Source organism: Capra hircus, chromosome 3, assembly GCF_001704415.2.
Source record: "Capra hircus breed San Clemente chromosome 3, ASM170441v1, whole genome shotgun sequence".
Lineage (NCBI taxonomy): Eukaryota > Metazoa > Chordata > Mammalia > Artiodactyla > Bovidae > Capra > Capra hircus.
Window position 1 is genome coordinate 118,026,391 of NC_030810.1, and position 18,691 is coordinate 118,045,081.

The following is an 18,691-nucleotide window of genomic DNA, read 5'->3' on the forward strand; positions in this document are numbered from 1 at the left end:
GAGTAGGACCATAAAGAAGGTAGAGCACCAAAGAATTTATGCTTTCAAACTGTGGTGTTGTAGAAGACTCTTGAGGGTCCCTTGGACAGCAGGGTGATCAAACCAGTCAGTCCTAAAGGAAATCAACCCTTTATAATCATTGATGCTGAAGCTCCAATGCTTTGGCCACCTGATGAGAATAGACCACTCCTTGGAAAGGACCCTAATGCTGGAAAAGATTGAAGGCAGCAGAGGAAGACAGAGGATGAGATGCTTGGATAGCATCAGCGGACGTGAGTTTGAGCATACTCTAGGAGATGGTGAAGGACAGGAAAGCCTGGCATGCTGCAGTCCATTAGCAGGTCACTACTGAGCGACTGAACCGTAACAACAAAGTTCTGACATGCCTGCCAGAATGTGCATATGCAGGCTTCCCCCCAAATCCAACACCCCTCACTCTTCCTCATGCCCTTGCTGGTCATTCTTCATAACACAGTCCTTGAAGCACGGCCTGAGTACCCGGAATACTTACTTATCTAACTAAGTGCAAAGCAGTGGTTCATGCAAATAAGCGCAGGAACGCGTGCACCCAGGCTACGTTCACTTCAAATGTAAATACGGACTCTTCCTGCCTCATCTATGCCGAGGTCACAGACGGTGCACTGGAAACTGCACCAGGGGAGCAAAGAGGGCAGAGTGCAAGATTGTTCAGGCAGGCGAGGTATAGCCTGCCAGTGGGTCAGGAGCTCAGCCTCGAGGAGGGCAGGGCGCTCACCAGCCGGAAGCCACGCCAGGAGGAGGGTCGGGAGCTGGCGCGGACGCCGTCCCCCGGCGCCGCCGAGCCCGCTGACATCAGCCGCGCTCCTCCCCTCGCCTCCCAACACTCTCAGCTCCCGGCCGGACCCTCCCTCCTCCCACCACGTGTCCTCTCCCCTCCCTCCCGAGGGGCCGCGCGCACGGGCAGCCAGAGAGACGGGAAGGATGGCGCTGTGACAGCCGGGACGCAGCCCTCGGCGTCTGCACCGCGGCCCCGGCCCGCGCCCTGGCGCTCGGCCCGGCGGTGAGTGCGCGCGGGCGGACGGGGCGGGGGCAGCGCGGCCCCTCCCTCGGGCCCCAGGCCGCTGGGCCGCGGCGGGGGCGGGGGCGCCGACGCTGCAGCTGCTACCACCGCCGCCGCCGCCTTTGTTGCGGGCCCGCCGGGGGAGGCAGGCGGCGCCGGCCCCGGCCGCTCGGCAGGTGCGCTGGGGCCGGGAGCGGGCCAGGTGGGGAGGCGGGCCGGGCGGGGCGCGGGCAGGCAGGCGGCGGGAGCGCTCCCGGCGCGGGGCCGCGGAGAAAGGGAAATGGGACAAGATGGCTGGAGAAACCCGAGCGCGCCCCGGGGGCGCGGCAGCGGCGGCGGGCGGGGCGCCGTGCGGGTGGGCGGCGGCGGCGGGGACCTCTTAAACCGCACCTTTGCTGTGGGGCGGCGCCCCCACCTCCCGGGAGCTGGCCGGGGAGGCCGTAGCTAAGTTCTGGCCGCAGCTCCAGGGATCTGAAGCCTGTTCACCCGCCCCAGACGTATCTTGCTGCATTTGCCCGTCCTTTTTGAAAATACCGAAGAAGCGGACTTTGAACTCCGGAAGGATCTTTTCTTTGGAAGCCTGGGAGGATGCGGCCCACCAGATGCACACTCACTTCACACCTAGGAATTGCCCGCGCCCCTAGAGGGCAGGAGCGCGGCCTTTGTACTGGCGTAGGAGCTGGGCGAAAGAGAATTTACAGAAGAGAGAATTTGCTCTCCAGATGCAATGAGTTTTGCCTGTAGGGGTGGGCCCCAGACCCTGGTGATTTCTGCCTCCTCTTGGGTATCCAAGCATTACTCTTCACTAAGGGTCCTGGGCTTGGAAAGTCACTTAAAGGTAGAATGACTCTATCTTCTGACCTGGCTCATGGACAAAACCTTTGACTCTGGAAAATCCAGGTCTTCTGGGCCAACCAACCTCCTGACACTGAACTGGCCCTGTAGGAACAACCCAGTTGAGCGAGTGCACTATGAGTTCAAATTCCTTCACTGACAGGAAGCCAACACACCTGCTGCTGATTCCATGTTTGGGTGGCACTGGCTATGAGAAAGTTCTGCCTTTTGATGCATTAATAAAACTTCCTGGAATGTTTACCCACCAACCTGTTATGCCCTTGGGTCTCTACAGAACCAGTCTGGTCTCTCTTCCAGTCTTTTAAATATTTGAACACAGCCAGGTATGCTGACTGCCTGCAACCCTCTTCTTTTCATAACTAAATGTCACCTTCCAGCTTCCTGACACTTTCCTTGAAGCCCTTCCTCCCCAGACCTGGCTCTTCCCTTTCTCTTGTTCCCCTGAACTGCCCTGGGGCTAAAAAGGTTTGTGTAACCTGAGCTGTCCCCTTCACAGGCTTTGAAGAGTTCACACTAGCACCTGATTTTTCTGAACTGAATCTTGCTTGCAGAGATGGCATCCACAGCCTGCCCTCTCAATTTGACCCTGAAAGAAGAGGAAGAAGAAGAAGAGATTCAGAGCCGGGAACTGGAGGATGGCCCCACAGATATGCAAAAAGTCCGAATCTGCTCAGAGGGTGGATGGGTAAGTAAGAAGTTGTGGGGTCCTCAAACAGCTGTGAGGGGCAGGCCTGGGAGCCAGGTTTGTAAAGTCTCTTCCTCGGGCAGCCACAGGAAGTAAAAATAGCCTAGCTTAGCCCAGTCCGGTGTGTTTGCATTCCTGAGAAAACAGTTCTGTGGCTTTAAAAGGCACAGCGAAGAATGGAGAAGCTAGTTATGAGAACTATCTCTTTAGCCACATAATGTATCACCATCAAGATTGGAAGTCCAAGAGGCCACGGCTGTGTCTCTCTCCTGTACCCATGGATTCCCTATATCCTGCTTAATGCCAGGCACCTTGTAGATATCAACTAAATGTCTGCTGACCCATGTGTAAAAGAAAAATTATTCTGGCACTTGTTTAGATAATAAGGAATATATTAATATTCAGAACTACTGAGATGGGCTTCAAGACTGGCATAACAGGAGAGAGAAGAGAACAGGAGAGAGCTCAACAGTAAAGACAAGTGGGGATTTATAGCCAGGGAAGAAAGCATAGGGCTCAGTGAATGGAAAATTGCTAAGAGGAGCCATCATCAGGGGATGATTCTTTCTAAACTGACTTAGTGGAATTCTTGCTAAAACTGAGCTGTGCAGACTGTGGACCATAGCAGGTGTGTGTGTCCAGGGTAGAGGCCGAGTGGAGAAGAGGGCTGACCAAATTTGGGGTGAGGAGAAAATCTTTGTCACCTACTACTGATTGAAGGGAACCACTTAAACCGTTGAAGTCTTGGGGTACTGAGCTGATATGAGGAAAGCTTTATGGGATGAGGCCGGTTGGTTCTGTGTGAACACCTCTACAGTAGTTGACACAGGAGAGAACTGCATTTCCAGCTGGCCCTGGGTGGAGGGATTGGGATAGTAGGCAGCAGTGAATAGGGAGCATATGCAAACATTGTCGTGTGATAGAATTCAAATTTAAAGTATAAATGCAACAGATATTTATAGTTACAGTTGTGTACATCATTTACAGTACTTACTGGACTTCATGATAACTCAGCATGCATGGTAAACATTTTAAATAAGCACCAAATGACATTCCTTTTCTCTGCTTATCTCTGCTTTTCTCTGCTTTTCTCTGTGTATGAATGTCATCGGTATACATAGTATGCTTTGTTTCCAATGAGAGGTCTGTATCCATAGAATCATGGTCTTTGCAAACTCTCTCGTCCTACTCCCCTCCCACTGCATGAGGTACAGCAGGGTTATCTGCTTTGGCCCTGGGATACACATGTATGCTGACTTCTGTTCTTAAAAACACCTCTTGAGCTGGAACCTTAAAAGTAGTGCATTTTGTTGTATATATGTTATACTCAATTAGGAAGGAAAAAAAAAAATACGACTCCAGACTGTGGGTTTGCCAGTCGAGCTGTTGAAGCTGGACTGCTTCTGTCTCTTCAGAGCCTGCTGCTGTCCTCCTCAGTTCTAATCCCTGCAGCCGGGGAGATTTTAGAGAGCAGGAGTCATTCCATCTAGCCCTGAGCAAGAACTCAATGCTTTGAGGCTATACTGGCCAACCGAGAACATTTAGACAGAATGGAGAAGCATGCAAAACAGGTGCAGTAGAAGCAAGCATTAGAGTCTGTTGGGACAACTCAGAAAAGAGCAAGGTGAAGCCCATGCTTGGCTGGGAAAGGAAGTAACCAGCGGAGCTGGAGGAGGAGGACTGGCATGTGAGGCATCCAAGCAACCCGCCATCCATCTGCAGTTACTCAGCGCAGTGCTGGGTGTTATTAAGACAAAGTTCTTAGTCTCGTGGAATTATTAATACTTGTTTTATGAGGAAGACAGGAAAGTAAATCTGATTAATTGCACAGTATTTGGAATTCTGTGGTAGATGTCAGGTCTGGACAGTCTCTCCTACAGGCTGGAGAACTCCTGGAAAAAACAGGCAAGGACCTGGTCTTGAGTAGTAAATAGTTTTGCCCCCTCCCAGGTGCATCTGGGTGGAGACATTTCTGGTTGTCATGACTTGTGGTGGAACTTGGGAAGTGGGAGAGCCTACTGGCATCTCCTGGGTAGAGGCCCGGGATGCTGCCATACATCTGTGATACCCAGGACAGCCCCTGCAACAGAGAATGATCTGGCGAGAAGTGTCAGTGGTGCTGAGTGAAAAAAATCCTGTTCCAGGGTAACTAGAATAAAACTATCAAATCTGTCTCTTACGTATGTGTTTTGGCTGTAAGCTGTGTTAGGGTAATCAATAAAAGCTTTCAATCTTAAGAACCATGCTATAAGGGTAATACTGCATAGGAGAATTGGAGTAGAAATACAATTTCAGGTAGAGAAAAGGGAACATGTACTTTGAACCAAGTCTTAGGCAGAGGTGGAACCAGCCAAGGGAAGGGAAGATCTTGCTATCTAGGAAGCCAGGAGCACAGGCACTGGAAAAAAAGTTTCTGTGTAGAGTCAGCAGTAGCTCTTGCAGCTCGAGCCTGCGGTGCGTGTCAGGGAGTGGAGGAGACGTTGAGAGAAGCAGGGCGGTCCCCAGGCTCAAGCCAGCCGCTCGGGGGTGTATGTTGCGCCCTGGAGTCTGAGCTCTCTCCTTAGAAGCTCTAAGGAAGAAGTCCTCGGTTCATCTTTCTTAAGGGACCCTGGGGTTTGCTACTGCCACGAGGAAGGGGCCTAAGTGACCTGCTGAGAAAGTGTGGGTGTGGGAGTCAGACTTGCTAACTGTGACCGTGGGCAAGATACTTATCAGCCATTCGCTCACCCATAAAACTGGGGTAGTGATCCCCATATCCTTGTATTATCTAAAGGATTCAATACGAGTGTAAGAAGGAATGCCCTACACAGTGCCTGGCATACAGCAGGCACTCTATCAGTGCACTGGTCCCAGGCCTCTGCCCTAAGAGCCCCACTGGCTTTGCTGAGTGGTTATACAGCTTCGTTAGCATGCCTGGGCAGCATGTAAGTACTCTAGGATAGTTAGATAAGCATTGGAATGACAGCTCTTGGGGCCGAGCAAGGCAGCACACACAAGCAGAAGGAAGTACACCTATCTGATGAGTCCCTGACCTTCTAGGAATGGAGGAGGGCAGGGATCGAGGACCCCTACCTGTGAGACCCAGCAAGGGTGGGTGTCTGGGGGTTGGACGCTGGCTGCCTGATTTCTGAGTTTGGCCCAGGGCTGGCCCTGTTTACCTTCTGCTGTGCTTGGCCAGATAAAAGGCCTCTGTAGAGAGCAGGGAGGCCCGCACGGCAGGGCCTAGCTGAAGGCTTGCTCAGTTCTCACAGAAGGTTGCTGTGAGCAGAATTACTAAGCCACTACACCGTGTGCCTCTGAAGCATCGTGTGGGCTTGTCTGAGGCCCCTCCATGGCTCAGTCGTACATGGATGAATCCAACCCCGGCCTCCAGGTGCCTTCTCACCACTCCAGGGCTGCTGTATTTTTACCACACTGGGTACGTGTTACCTTCTATGAGTGCTGATAGGGATCGCCCTTCTGAAATGACAGGCACAGCCAGTCCTGTGTCCTGTTTTATCAGCAAAGGGAAAGGGACTATAAATAGGTATAGCCTAGATCTGAAATTTCCTAGGGAGAGAAAAGGCCAAAGGGAGCGTTGTTCAAAAGCCTGGGAAGTGGGATGGGGTGGGATGGAAAATTCCTAGATGCCTGGCTTTCCAGATTGATGAAATCTGAGCAGAGCCCAGAGACCCAATCCATTATACCTCCTGGTGTTTTACACTAGGCATTTTTGTCCATTCTTACTCCAAAGAGTAGGCTGAGCTTTGTGACAGGCGAATTTTAATGATTATTTGAAACTATTCCAGGTAGAACAAGAGAAACGAAGAGAGTGTATACTTAAATCTTTGACTCAAAAACACCATTTCAAGGAATTACTTTCTACAGGAAGTGTCCTAGGCTTAGGGGAACAAAACAAAATTAGCCCAGGTTCTGCCGTCAGTGAGCTGATACTCTAGTGAAAGAAGCAGACAGGTACACCAAGAGGATCCTGCAGTGTGATTAGTGCCTTGAGCCCAGGGCATGACAAGGTACACAGCCCGGGTTGAGGCCAGCTTGCCCAGGGAACAGGGTATCTGGGCTGAATCTTGGAAGGTAGGTGGTGTCAGCCAGGCCAAGAATGGGAAGGACTTGTGAAGCAGCACGTATGGAGACCTCCTGGCCTTTGGAGGAGTGGGAATGGTTTGTTAAGGAACTGCTGGAGCAAAGTTCCACTGAGCGTGTGGGGTAGAAGTGAGAGCATGCAAGCTGGGTACCTGGGAGGCTATTCTGCCCTCTGTAAGGGCTGGAGCCTTGAAGTCAGACATCCTAGGTCCCAGCCTCAACCCTATTGTCTATTGGCTGTGGGATTTTAGACCAGAAACAGGGCTACTCTGAGCCAGTTTCCTCCTGGTTTAAATGGGATTCTGGGGGGAAATAAATGAAGCAGTTACAGGGCCTTTCGCAGGAAGTTCTCCCTATGTGGAAGGGGCTGTGAGGGTGGGGAGGGATGGGGTGGACTTTGTGAATGAGGCGGAAAGGCCAGGAGGTCTAAATGACTGATGGCCAGACACCTGAAGAAGCTGCAGGCCGTGCAGACACTGAACTTTTCTAAGCTGATGGAAAACATCATCATGATCCCCCCAGGCCCTAGACTGCACCACGGGAAATAGCTCTGAACACAGCAGCCCAGTGATGCTTTACCACTGAATATGAGCTTTGGAATAGGATTTTTAATGACTGCAAGATAGTAAAAGAAAAGAGTTGAACAAGAGGAGGTTGGTCTGGGTGGCTTGGCTGCAATCGACCACGTGGGCACCCCCTCCCACTGGCCCACAGTGTCAGGGAGGTACGGGAGCAGGGAGTGGAGCTCTGTCTTTAGGGCTTTCTGCTGTGGGTCTAGGCATCAAAGCAAACCAGTTTGCTCCAGTATCTCATTACATAAATTGAAGCTCTAATTAGCCCTTCTCTCCTCCTCCTCGTCCTCTTATGGAGTGGAAAAGGCCAGATGAGGTCCCTGCTCTCACCGGCTCCTCCCCGGGCAGCTTTGGGTTCTGAGTCATACACTGGGGCTAGCGCTCTGCAGCTGGAGACTAGTGCCCAGGCAACCCCCAGCACCGCCATGGTCTGAGGGTCTGTGACTGAGGGAGACAGCAGGGCTGTGTTGGCAGGGGAACCGCCTCAGGATGTTCCTCCCTGTAGTCGACTGGCTCTGGGTGGGGGCTTAGCTGTGATCAGCTCTCCCTGCTTTGTGTGAGGATCCAGTCTCTCGACCTGGTGATCCGTGGTGGGGAGTTTTCATCTCAGGGTTCTGCTCTCCTTATCTGTGAATGGGAGTGTGGCAAGCACTCAGCAGGGCACAGAGGACCTTGTTGACATCCAGATTTTGCACCTTGGAGCCGTGTGAGGACTGATGTGTCTCCGGGCCCAGGCCCGCCCTTGTGAGATAATGGTGTGTGATCTGCATCTACACGTGAAGACGAGTCATTGAGAAAAGCCTGTTCACCGTTGCAGGTGCCAGCCCTATTCGATGAGGTGGCCATATATTTTTCCGATGAGGAGTGGGAAGTTTTGACGGAGCAACAAAAGGCTCTCTACCGCGAGGTCATGAGGATGAATTATGAAACTGTCCTGTCTCTGGGTAAAACTTTGTTTTCCTTTGTCTCTTAGAAGCTCTGAGCCCAGAGAATTGATTCTATGTCTCTCTTCTCAGGTGTATCCAACATACCTCTCTTCTGAACCTGGACTCTGTCCCCTCAATGCCTGTGCCCATTTAATTTCCTGTTTTTGACTTAGGCAGGATATAAATATTGTGTCCTCCTACTCAGCAGCTCATGCCAGCTCTCAGAACCATCCTCATTCAACCCAGGCATACTTATCAAAAAAAAAAAAAGACATCTAAGAAATGTCACTGTGGATCTGGGCCTGTACTTTATACGTTCCTAGGAGAGAAGGCAGGCCTCGCTGTTATCCTGTCAGCCTCAGAAGCTTGGGGACATAGCCCCAAAGAATCCTTGTTGCTTCCCTCCCAGCACTGATATTAACCATTTGGAGGGATTTCCCCACTTGGCTCGTGCAGGTACTGGAATACTCATTAGATCAATGGCTGCATACACCCACTTCCCTGCTAATTGCAGTTCCTTTTTGTCATTGCTAGTCCGGGCCCTCATTATCAGAGATCCATAAATTCCCTTGGACAGACCTATTTCCCATCAAATTTTTTCTTTAAGTATCCCTGAATCCTTCTCTACTGCCTTTCATAAATCTCCATACTGAGAAGACGGTAGGGGTGAGAGTGGAGGGAAGGTTTGCTTAAGTACTACAAAGTACTTATTTTGGCAGTTCTCCAAGACAGTAACACAGCTGTTAACCTGTTTTATTTCCTGTAAACAGAATTCCCATTCCCTAAGCCTGACATGATCACTCGGTTGGAAAGGGAGGAGGAGTCTCAGAATTCTGACGAATGGCAGCTCCAAGGAGGAACCTTTGCAGGTACTATCATTAACCCAATCCAGAAGGCATCCAGTGGGAGAATTATGAAGATGGATTTTAAGTTTACATTAAGGTACATTCTGGGGGTATTTAAGTGTAAGGCAAGGTTCTGAGGCAGAAAGACTATGGGCTTTGGAAAAGTTTCAAAATCTCCTTGTTTCCCATGCTGTGTGACCTTCGGCAACTTCATCCACGTCTCTGTCCATTTCTTCATCTGTCAACTGCGGGTTATAAATCTCAAGGTGCAACCTCGTATGCAGGTGAATGAAGTTGAAGTTTGTGTGGCTTTGGCCCAGTGCACGTCTTGAGTGCCTTGGGAGCATGCCACACACTTCTGAAAGCTAAGGAAAACAGCGTGGCAAAGCATATGCATCCAGGGTGACTTACTTGACTTCCTGTCTGCTTCATCTTGGATGGAAGAAGCAGTGGCAGCTGTAGTACACATCTGAGCAAATGCGTCTAAAGAAGCATACAGTGTTGTACTGAGAAACAGCTAGAGAGCAGGAGTTGGATAAATACAGCTTCCCAACAGCCAGAGTGATTTTATTTGCCTTCTCTCTATAAGTAGTAGTTTAAAATGCTGTATTTCATTGATTGTAAAAGATGTATTTCTGTCATCACTTTAACATCTCTGCAATTGAGAATGCTTCTTAAAACTGGTGGGTCTTCCCTGGTGGCTCAGACAATTAAGAATCTGCGTGTAATACCAAAGACCCAGGTTCAATCCTTGGATCGGGAAGATCCCCTGGAAAAGGGAATGGCAACCCACTCCAGTATTCTTGCCTGGAGAATTCCATGGACAGAGGAACCTGGGCTACAGTCCGTGGCATCGCAAAGAGTCAGACACGACTGAGTGACTAACACTTAAAACTGATGGCATGTTAGTTTCACTAGTGGCATTTTTTTTTTTTAATGGCATGTAATGGTACATCTTGCAATTGATGGGTTCTTAGTTTTGGTGAGATATGGTAATATCCCTGAGTAATAGTCAATTTCTGTGACCACTCTCTAAATAGAAACATACAGTGAAACCCAGTTCTGACATGGGTATGCAAAAACCATACTTCTGCCTTATAAGCTTAACTTTGCTAAGTGTGGTGTTGCTATAGATTTTCTTGGTTTAAGGGATATGATTCAGTCATGATGATACAATTCTGTAACACTATGTGTGTAGAATGGGTTGTATTTGGCTTCTCACCCAGGTAAAGGTTATTTTGGCCCAGGCGTGGCCCTCACAGTTAGTACATTACTCAAGCTTGGTGCCCCTGTTCAGTTGCAAGCCCTTGCCACTTTCTGGCTTTGCCGCCTTGATGCGTTACTGAATTTTTCTACACTCATCCGCAAAGACAGAGTAAAGAAACAGTTATTGTGAGAAGTAGATGTGGTCATCTATGGGAGCTGGCACAGGGGTGAGGACTTTGGAAGTATCTGTTATTAAAGTGACTGCTTTTAGTGAATTTAAGATTCAGGTAGTCTTGGTATTTTGACCAAAAACAAATCAAGGAATGACCCCAAAATCATTTGACTGATGGGCACTATCTTCACCCCTCCCTGTATGTCTTCCAGAAAAGGAAGAATCCGACATGAAGCCCCCAGATTGGGCGGGCCCGATGAACGCAGCCTCGCAGTTTCCCCAGCCTCAGCACCTGGATGGCTTTGGCCTCCGTCTGCCTCGGGACATCACAGAGCTGCCCGAGTGGGGCGAGGGGTACCCCTTCTACATGGCCATGGGCTTCCCCGGGTATGACCTCTCGGCCGACGACCTGGCGGAAAGTTCCAGTTCAGCCGGGGCATGCGCCGCAGTTACGACGCAGGGTTCAAGTTAATGGTGGTGGAGTACGCCGAGAGCACCAACAACTGCCAGGCGGCCAAGCAGTTTGGGGTGCTGGAGAAAAACGTCCGCGACTGGCGCAAAGTGAAGCCGCAGCTGCAGAACGCCCACGCCATGCGGCGTGCCTTCCGCGGCCCCAAGAACGGGCGCTTCGCCCTGGTGGACCAGCGCGTGGCCGAGTATGTGCGATACATGCAAGCCAAAGGGGACCCTATCACCAGGGAGGCCATGCAGCTGAAAGCGCTGGAGATTGCCCAGGAGATGAACATTCCAGAGAAAGGGTTCAAGGCTAGCTTGGGCTGGTGTCGAAGAATGATGCGGAGGTATGACTTGTCTCTGCGGCATAAGGTGCCCGTGCCCCAGCAGCTGCCCGAAGACCTGACCGAGAAGCTTGTCACCTACCAGCGGAGCGTCCTGGCTCTGCGCAGGGCACACGACTACCAGGTGGCTCAGATGGGAAATGCGGACGAGACGCCCATTTGCTTAGAGGTGCCCTCGAGGGTGACTGTGGACAACCAGGGGGAAAAGCCTGTCTTGGTCAAGACGCCAGGGAGGGAGAAACTGAAAATCACAGCCATGCTTGGTGTCTTGGCTGATGGGAGGAAGCTACCTCCATATATCATTCTGAGGGGCACGTACATCCCCCCTGGGAAGTTCCCGAGTGGCATGGAAATCCGCTGCCACCGATATGGATGGATGACGGAGGATCTGATGCAGGACTGGCTGGAGGTGGTGTGGAGGCGGAGGACGGGCGCGGTGCCCAAGCAGCGAGGGCTGCTGATCCTGAATGGCTTCCGGGGCCACGCCACCGACTCAGTGAAGAGCTCCATGGAGAGCATGAACACTGACATGGTCATCATCCCGGGGGGCTTGACCTCGCAGCTGCAGGTGCTGGATGTGGTGGTCTACAAACCACTGAATGACAGTGTCCGGGCCCAGTATTCCAACTGGCTCCTGGCGGGGAACCTGGCGCTGAGCCCCACCGGGAACGCCAAGAAGCCGCCGCTGGGCCTTTTTCTGGAGTGGGTTATGGTGGCGTGGAATAGCATCTCGAGCGAGTCCATCGTCCAAGGGTTCAAGAAGTGCCACATCTCCAGCAACCTGGAGGATGAGGATGACGTGCTGTGGGAAATCGAGAGTGAGCTGCCAGGCGGAGGGGAGCCGCCCAAGGAGTGTGACACTGAGAGCCTGGCAGAGAGCCGCTGAGGGAAAGCTGAGGTGAGCAGCCGGGAGGGGCCGCTGGGCGCCGTCCCCGCGGGACACGTCGGGTCTCACAAACAGCCCTTTGTTTCTTGCCGTTCTGAGAACTCTTCGACCCCACAGTGCAGTGCTGCAGGTAGCAAGCCGTCAGCATTTTCTCCTTCATAGGAAACTTTGGTTGCCTGACTTATTTCATGGGTATTTTGTATACTGCATGAAGTGAACAACGAGTGAGCTATCTGAGAGCCATAATGCTGAAATTATTTAATCCTGAAGGAGCATAGTTTGACATGACTCCGTTAAAAAGTTTTGTCTGCAAAACCAAAATTTTCCTTCCCCATATAAATCATGAATATATAGGGCCAACGTGTGTACCTGATTCACTTGAAGCAACTGTGCTCATCTTGGCTAGCCTGGAGAGCTGGGATGTAAGGACGTGTGCACCTTCAAACTGCGTCTCTTGGGTCTCAAGTTTCCGTCTGGGGTAGTCTGCAGTAGCCCAGTGGGGAATGAAAGAAATAGCTTATGTTTGCTTTTCCCTGGGACATCAAATGCCTGTTTTAAAGCATCATCTTATCCTCATGACAACATTCACATGGAGTAAACAATTACAATAATTTCACAGACATGTGAAGGGTGATATTTTTAAACTGAAATTCTGTACCAAAAAACAAACCAGAATGCTTATCTAGGACTCCAGTAAGTGAAGTCTGAAGACAATAAGGCCTGGCATTTTCAGAGTTAAGTATAGAAGGGCCACCGCTTTAATAGGAAGTTGGGAGTGGAGGACTACCAAACACCAGTAGAATGATTCTTCCCCCCACACCCCTGAGAGCGGAAAGTGACCACCTACAGTGGGCAGCATACAGAGAACAGACACATATTCTTTTTTGTTATTTCCCTAATTTGTTCAGTTCACTTGTTTCTCCAGTGTTTAATATGAAGAGAGCACTCCTTTTACAAAGGACCTAAATGTATTTTGATATTTCTTTCCTGTAAAGTATAATTAGGTATTTCCATCCTACTTGCTGCTTTCTCTAAATGAAATCTCCTGTCAGACACCCCCACTTCATGCTGCGTAAGCTGAAGAGTGACTTAAGTCTCCTTCTCTGTCCCCAAATCAAGTGAAAGTTACTCGTGTCCAACTCTTTCCAACAACCCCATGGACTATACAGTCCATGGAATTCTCCAAGCCAGAATACCGGAGTGGGTAGCCTTTCCCTTCTCAGAGGATCTTTCCAACCCAGGGATCGAACCCAGGTCTCCTGCATTGCAGGCAGATTCTTTACCAGATGAGCCACAAGGGAAGCCCAAATCAAATTGTACTAGAAGTTCTTACGGTCAAAATCACTAAAATTGCTTTTTTTCTCTCATGTCCTCTAATCTATGAATTCAGCCTGCTAACCATTATATTGCATCCACTGAATATCAAATAGGAGTTATAGTTTTTACCATATTTACCTTCCTCCCCCACCCCATTGTTGTTGTTCAGTCGCTAAGTTGTGTTTGATTTTTTGTGACCCCATGGACTGCAGCACTCCAGGTTCCTCTGTTCCTCCACTGTCTCCCAGAGTTTGCTCTAATTCATGTCCGTTGAGTCACTAATGCTGTCTAACCATCTCATCCTCTGCTACCCTCTTCTTTTGCTTTCAGTCTTTCCCAGCATCAGTCTTTTCCAATGAATCTGTTTTGCCTCAGGTGGCCAAAGTATTGGAGCTTCAGCTTCAGCATCAGTCCTTCCAAGTGAATCTTCAGTGTTGATCTCCTTACAGTCCCAGGGACTCTCAAGAGTCTTCTCCAGCACCATAGTTTGAAAGCATCAATTCTTCGCCGCTCAGCCACCTTCGAAATGTGGTGCTGAAGACCTTTGAGAGTCCCTTGGCCTGTAGCTTCCCGGGTGGTGCAGTGGTGAAGAATCTGGCTACCAGTGCAGGAGACACAAGAGATGTGGGTTCGATCCCTGGGTCAGGAAGATCCCCTGGAGGAGGAAAATGGCGACCCACTCCAGTACTCTTGCCTGGAAAATCCCATGGACAGAGGAGCCTGGTGGGCTGCAGTCCATGGGGTCACAAGAAGTCGGGACACAGCTGAACACAATCATCATCTCACATCCATGCATGACTACTGGAAAAATCATAGTTATGACTATACGGTCCTTTGTTGGTAAAGTGATGTCTCTGCTTTTCAATATGCTAAGTTTGTCACAGCTTTCCTTCCAAGGAACAAGCGTCTTAATTTCATGGCTGCAGTCACTGTCTGTGGTGATTTTGGAGCCCAAGAAAATTGGTCACTGTTTTTACTTTTTCCCCATCTGCCATGAAGTGATGAGACCAAATGTCGTGATCCTAGTTCTTTTTAATGTTGAGTTTCAAGCCAGCTTTCTCACTCTCCTCTTTCACTCAACAAGAGCCTTTTTAGTTCCTCTTCACTTTCTGCTATTAGAGTGGTATTATCTGCATATATGAGATTGTTGATGTTTCTCCTGGCAATCTTGATTCCAACTTGTGTTTCATCCAGCCTGGCATTTCACATGATACACTCTGCATATAAGTTAAATAAGTTAAATATACAGCCTTGCTATACTCCTTTCCCAATTTGAAACCAGTCAGGTATTCCATGACCAGTTCTAACTGTTGCTTCTTAACTCGCATGCAGGTTTCTCAGGAGACAGGTAAGGTAGTCTGGTATTCCCGTCTCTCTTTAAGAATTTTCCAGTTTGTTGTGATCTACACAGTCAAAAACTTTAGCGTGGTCAATAGAGCAGAAGTAGATGTTTTTCTGAAACTCCCTTGCTTTCTCCATGATCCATCAGATGTTAGCAATTTGATCATTGGTTCCTCTGCCTCTTTGAAACCCAGCTTGTATATCTGAAAGTTCTTGGTTCATGTACTGCTCAAGCCTAGCTTGAAGGATTTTAAGCAGATGACATTTCTGTGTATTTTTAATTTGCTAAGGTATATGCTACCCATAGACTGGATCAAAAACTGTCAAAAGGAAGAAAACAAGGCTGGGGCACAGCTGTGGACATGGGCCGTGTATTTACATCCAATCAGAACCATGAGTTTCGGCTCATCTTGACAGCCACAGGTCTCTGTATAATTGCCCTGGTTTTAAGCCGAGGAAGTTATAGAAGTAGACAGGATTATCAGTGAACAAGACATGTGAGAGGAGACATATGGGCATAAAATGGCCTCTTCTCATCTGTTTGGAAATGTGACTAATGGAATAATTATGTTCATGAAGTTACACAGTGTCTAAAATCCAAAGGTTAACTCATACTTATGTTCTGTTTTCTAGCAAATAGAACTGTTTGGAACATTTGGGGAGGAAAAGCTTCAGGAATATTCCTCGCAGCCTGAATGCACAGGGGAAGCAGGAAAAGGCCGTGGGGCTTGAAATAACCCAGATCTGGACAGCAGCCTGAGCATCCGGCCCTGGGATAGAGCCCAGCCCCATCCCACACCGTGAGGAGTCCGAAAAGTTGAGGACCCTTCATTTCATCAGAGACGTGATTAGAACAGAAACTGCTTCTGCCTCATTTCTTGTTTTAGAAATTACATTTATAGAACCTGTAAATAGGTGTGAACAAACGTATTTCCTAGAGAAGAGACCATTTGTTCAACACCAACAAGAAACTCATCATATGGGCCCAACTCCACTGGTATTCTTTCTTTGGAGAAAACCTCAAGTTAATGTTTTTCCTTCTGCCTCTAAAAATGCTTCCATCAGTAGAACCTGTCCCCACACAGGTCAAGACTGCAGAGAAGGCTTTGTAGAAATGGTCATTTATGTACACGTGCTACTTACTCATTTCTTTTTGGAAAAATGAGATGCTAATAATGACAAAATTCAGACATACTGGCCTAGTGCCAGCAGATGGCTTTTCTACAGGCAAACTAGGTTAGTATGGAAAATACAGATTAAAATAAACTGCTACTTTATTTATCTTCCCAATCTGGTTGGCAGCTAGACTTTTCTAGGGTCTCATTTAATGGCCCTATTTTTCATTATTATTATATTTAATGATAGGGTAGCATTTAGTACACAAGCTCTTTTGTTTCTCAGGCTGCCTGCAGAAGTCACCATAAATTATCTGCTGTCTACATGGTACAAAGCCCATTGACTCACCTGATACTGTTTGGTTAATTCCTTTAATATTTTTATCACAAGGGTGGTAAGAGGGCTTGGGCCTTTAGCCACAGCTGTTTCAGGATTTCTAAACTTCTATCCCGCAGAAATAGGTGGGAGATCCTTGAAATTTTACACTAATTTGCATTCCCACATAAGTTGGGTGTTATTAAAACATTCCATCAAAGCTACCTGTGCTACAAAAAAATATGCCAGAACCTCATAGACAAAGCCATTGCTAGAAACGTCATTCCAATGTCAGATCTGGATAACAGGTTACCATAACCACTTTTCCTTCCTATAGACCCAGCTCATTTGTATAATCTTCTTGGCATCCTGAAACACCTATTTCTACTCAGGTACTCATTCCTATTATTAGTGACCCACGTTCCTCATTTTTTAAAACCAGTTTTCCTCCAAGAGGGGAACTTTAACTTCTGGTGTCTAATTACTTTTCAAAGTTTGAATTGTTTCCTCATTTGCTTTTAGCTGCACTGTATTCTTTTATCATCTCAAATGGCATCTAAATCCAGCTACTTTTCATTCCCTCCAATTCCACTTAATTTATCCTCCACTATCCTGCTTCCTGGCCCTTTCCTCTTTATGTCCTGTTTTACTTGTTTTGGGAGCTTAAAGGATTTTCTAAGACCTAGTTTTTGGTTCCTGCACTGGAGCCATAGTTGTCTTGCAGAGAAGAGTAGAAAATGGGTTCAACTCCTGTTTCATTCCACCAACACCTCCTTGAGTCTCATCATCAGCTGACAGATGATGCCTTACAGGTTGCACAGCACTGGAACTTCCTAGAGTAATGGCTCTACTGTCGGGGTTTTCTAGGCTCACTCTTCCACTGACTTACGATCTATGCCTAACAGAGCCCCAGTACAACTATTTTGCAGAATGGCTATTACCCTAGGGATACTATAGCACATATTGAGGCATAGTTGTACTCCCCAGTAGATAGGAACTGACTCTTAACAATAAACTTTGATAATAAAGACAATAGGCTCTGGTGGTTTATTATCTGCTAGCATTTTTAAAAAGTCACATTTCAAACTCTCATTTACACTTCATTCTCCACTCAGTTTGGTACCAATAGATTATATTTTTTTTTTCAATATATTCTTGAATAAAAAAGTCTGTTCATGGGATGACAATGTAATTACTGTTGGTATCTTTAAAGGTAAATATGTGTGGTTTCCAACTGGCTTTTAAAGGTGGGGGAAAGGGCCCTAGCAAAAATAGCTTTTTCCCTGTCATGTTTAGTGACTGTTTTCAGGAATGGTAAGTTACCAATCAATGAAGGAAATTCATAAAGGGATATTAAAAGAATGGAAACATGCTAGCAGGTTGATGAATAGAAAACTTGGTCCTGTTTTGATAAATATTTTTTCAAATGAAAGTATGATGAATCTATATGCCTTTTAATATTGTGCTTTTACTAATTACCATCCCAGTTGATTGAATTAAATATTAGGTTACACTCCAATAATAATCTAGATATTTTTCCTTTATTAAGCTATGAGAACTGAATGCTGAACCAATCTTTTGGCCATAGCATCTAAGTCTGACTCCCAAACCATTATTTGAACTGGAGGAATTTCTCATTTAAGTCAAAGACACAATGAAACATAGGCATTTTTATATGGTCAAAGTGAGCAATCATTTAGAAATCACTTCATGAAATCTGATCAGCAACACGCTGATCACTTCAGGCAATGGGAGAAGTGTTAGAGGAACTGTGTGCCTGACTGATCCCAGGAAGGATGATGAAGGTGATACGAGTATGTGCTAAACCAGCACTTGGTGCCTGGTAGACAAGCGGGCCTTACCAAATCTGGTTTTGAACAATGATAACACCTATAGCTGAGAGAATTACTGAAATCTCTAAAGGAAAAATAAGCTTTATTCTAAGCCTGAAATTATCTCACTTCTGATTGCCTTCTTCCTCTTTTTCTAAGTGATGCCTAATAAGCAGCACTCAGGATTTCTGAAGAAACTGATCATAAAAGATGCACTGCACTCAGGACCCCAACATGGAGCTAGAGCTGGAGGCAGTGTTTCGTGGAACCGGGGTATTTGAATTTCAGAGTCTATCTTGAAACATCCTAAGTAGCAATCACTCTGCCTGCCTGCCATGCCCTTGACCTCCTCTCTCCACTGTACAAATGATACTTGAGGAAAGCTGGCGTGGGAAGCGGGCCTTACGAGTGAGGCCCTGGGCTCGGGAGTCCTCTGGTGCCCTATGGTCCCACGAGAACAGATGAGGAGGGACTCAGGCCAGGTCCCATAGCTAGTGAGGAATTCTCTGTGGAGGCCCACTGCTACCAGGCTTCAGTGGGAACCTGCCCTTGCAATGAGCAGCAGGGCGCGCCCAAGACGCCTGGGTGCCTCTCCATCTGCGAGACACGTGAAAGGTGATGCAGACTTAGCACTGAGGCTCAAGGAGCAATACGGATCCACTCCACACAGTTAGATGTCAGTTCAAATTCTTAGAAGTCCTAAG

General features: G+C 48.1%; 1 protein-coding gene across 1 annotated transcript; it reads left to right on the forward strand.

Annotated features, from left to right (window-relative positions):
- Window positions 866-17,336, forward strand: POGK (pogo transposable element with KRAB domain). Its single transcript, XM_018046438.1, is given in 7 exon segments — window positions 866-1,039; window positions 2,446-2,579; window positions 8,052-8,178; window positions 8,931-9,029; window positions 10,596-10,796; window positions 10,799-12,078; window positions 15,358-17,336. Coding segments are annotated over 5 exon segments (1,827 nt in total). The 5' UTR covers window positions 866-1,039; window positions 2,446-2,447; the 3' UTR covers window positions 12,067-12,078; window positions 15,358-17,336.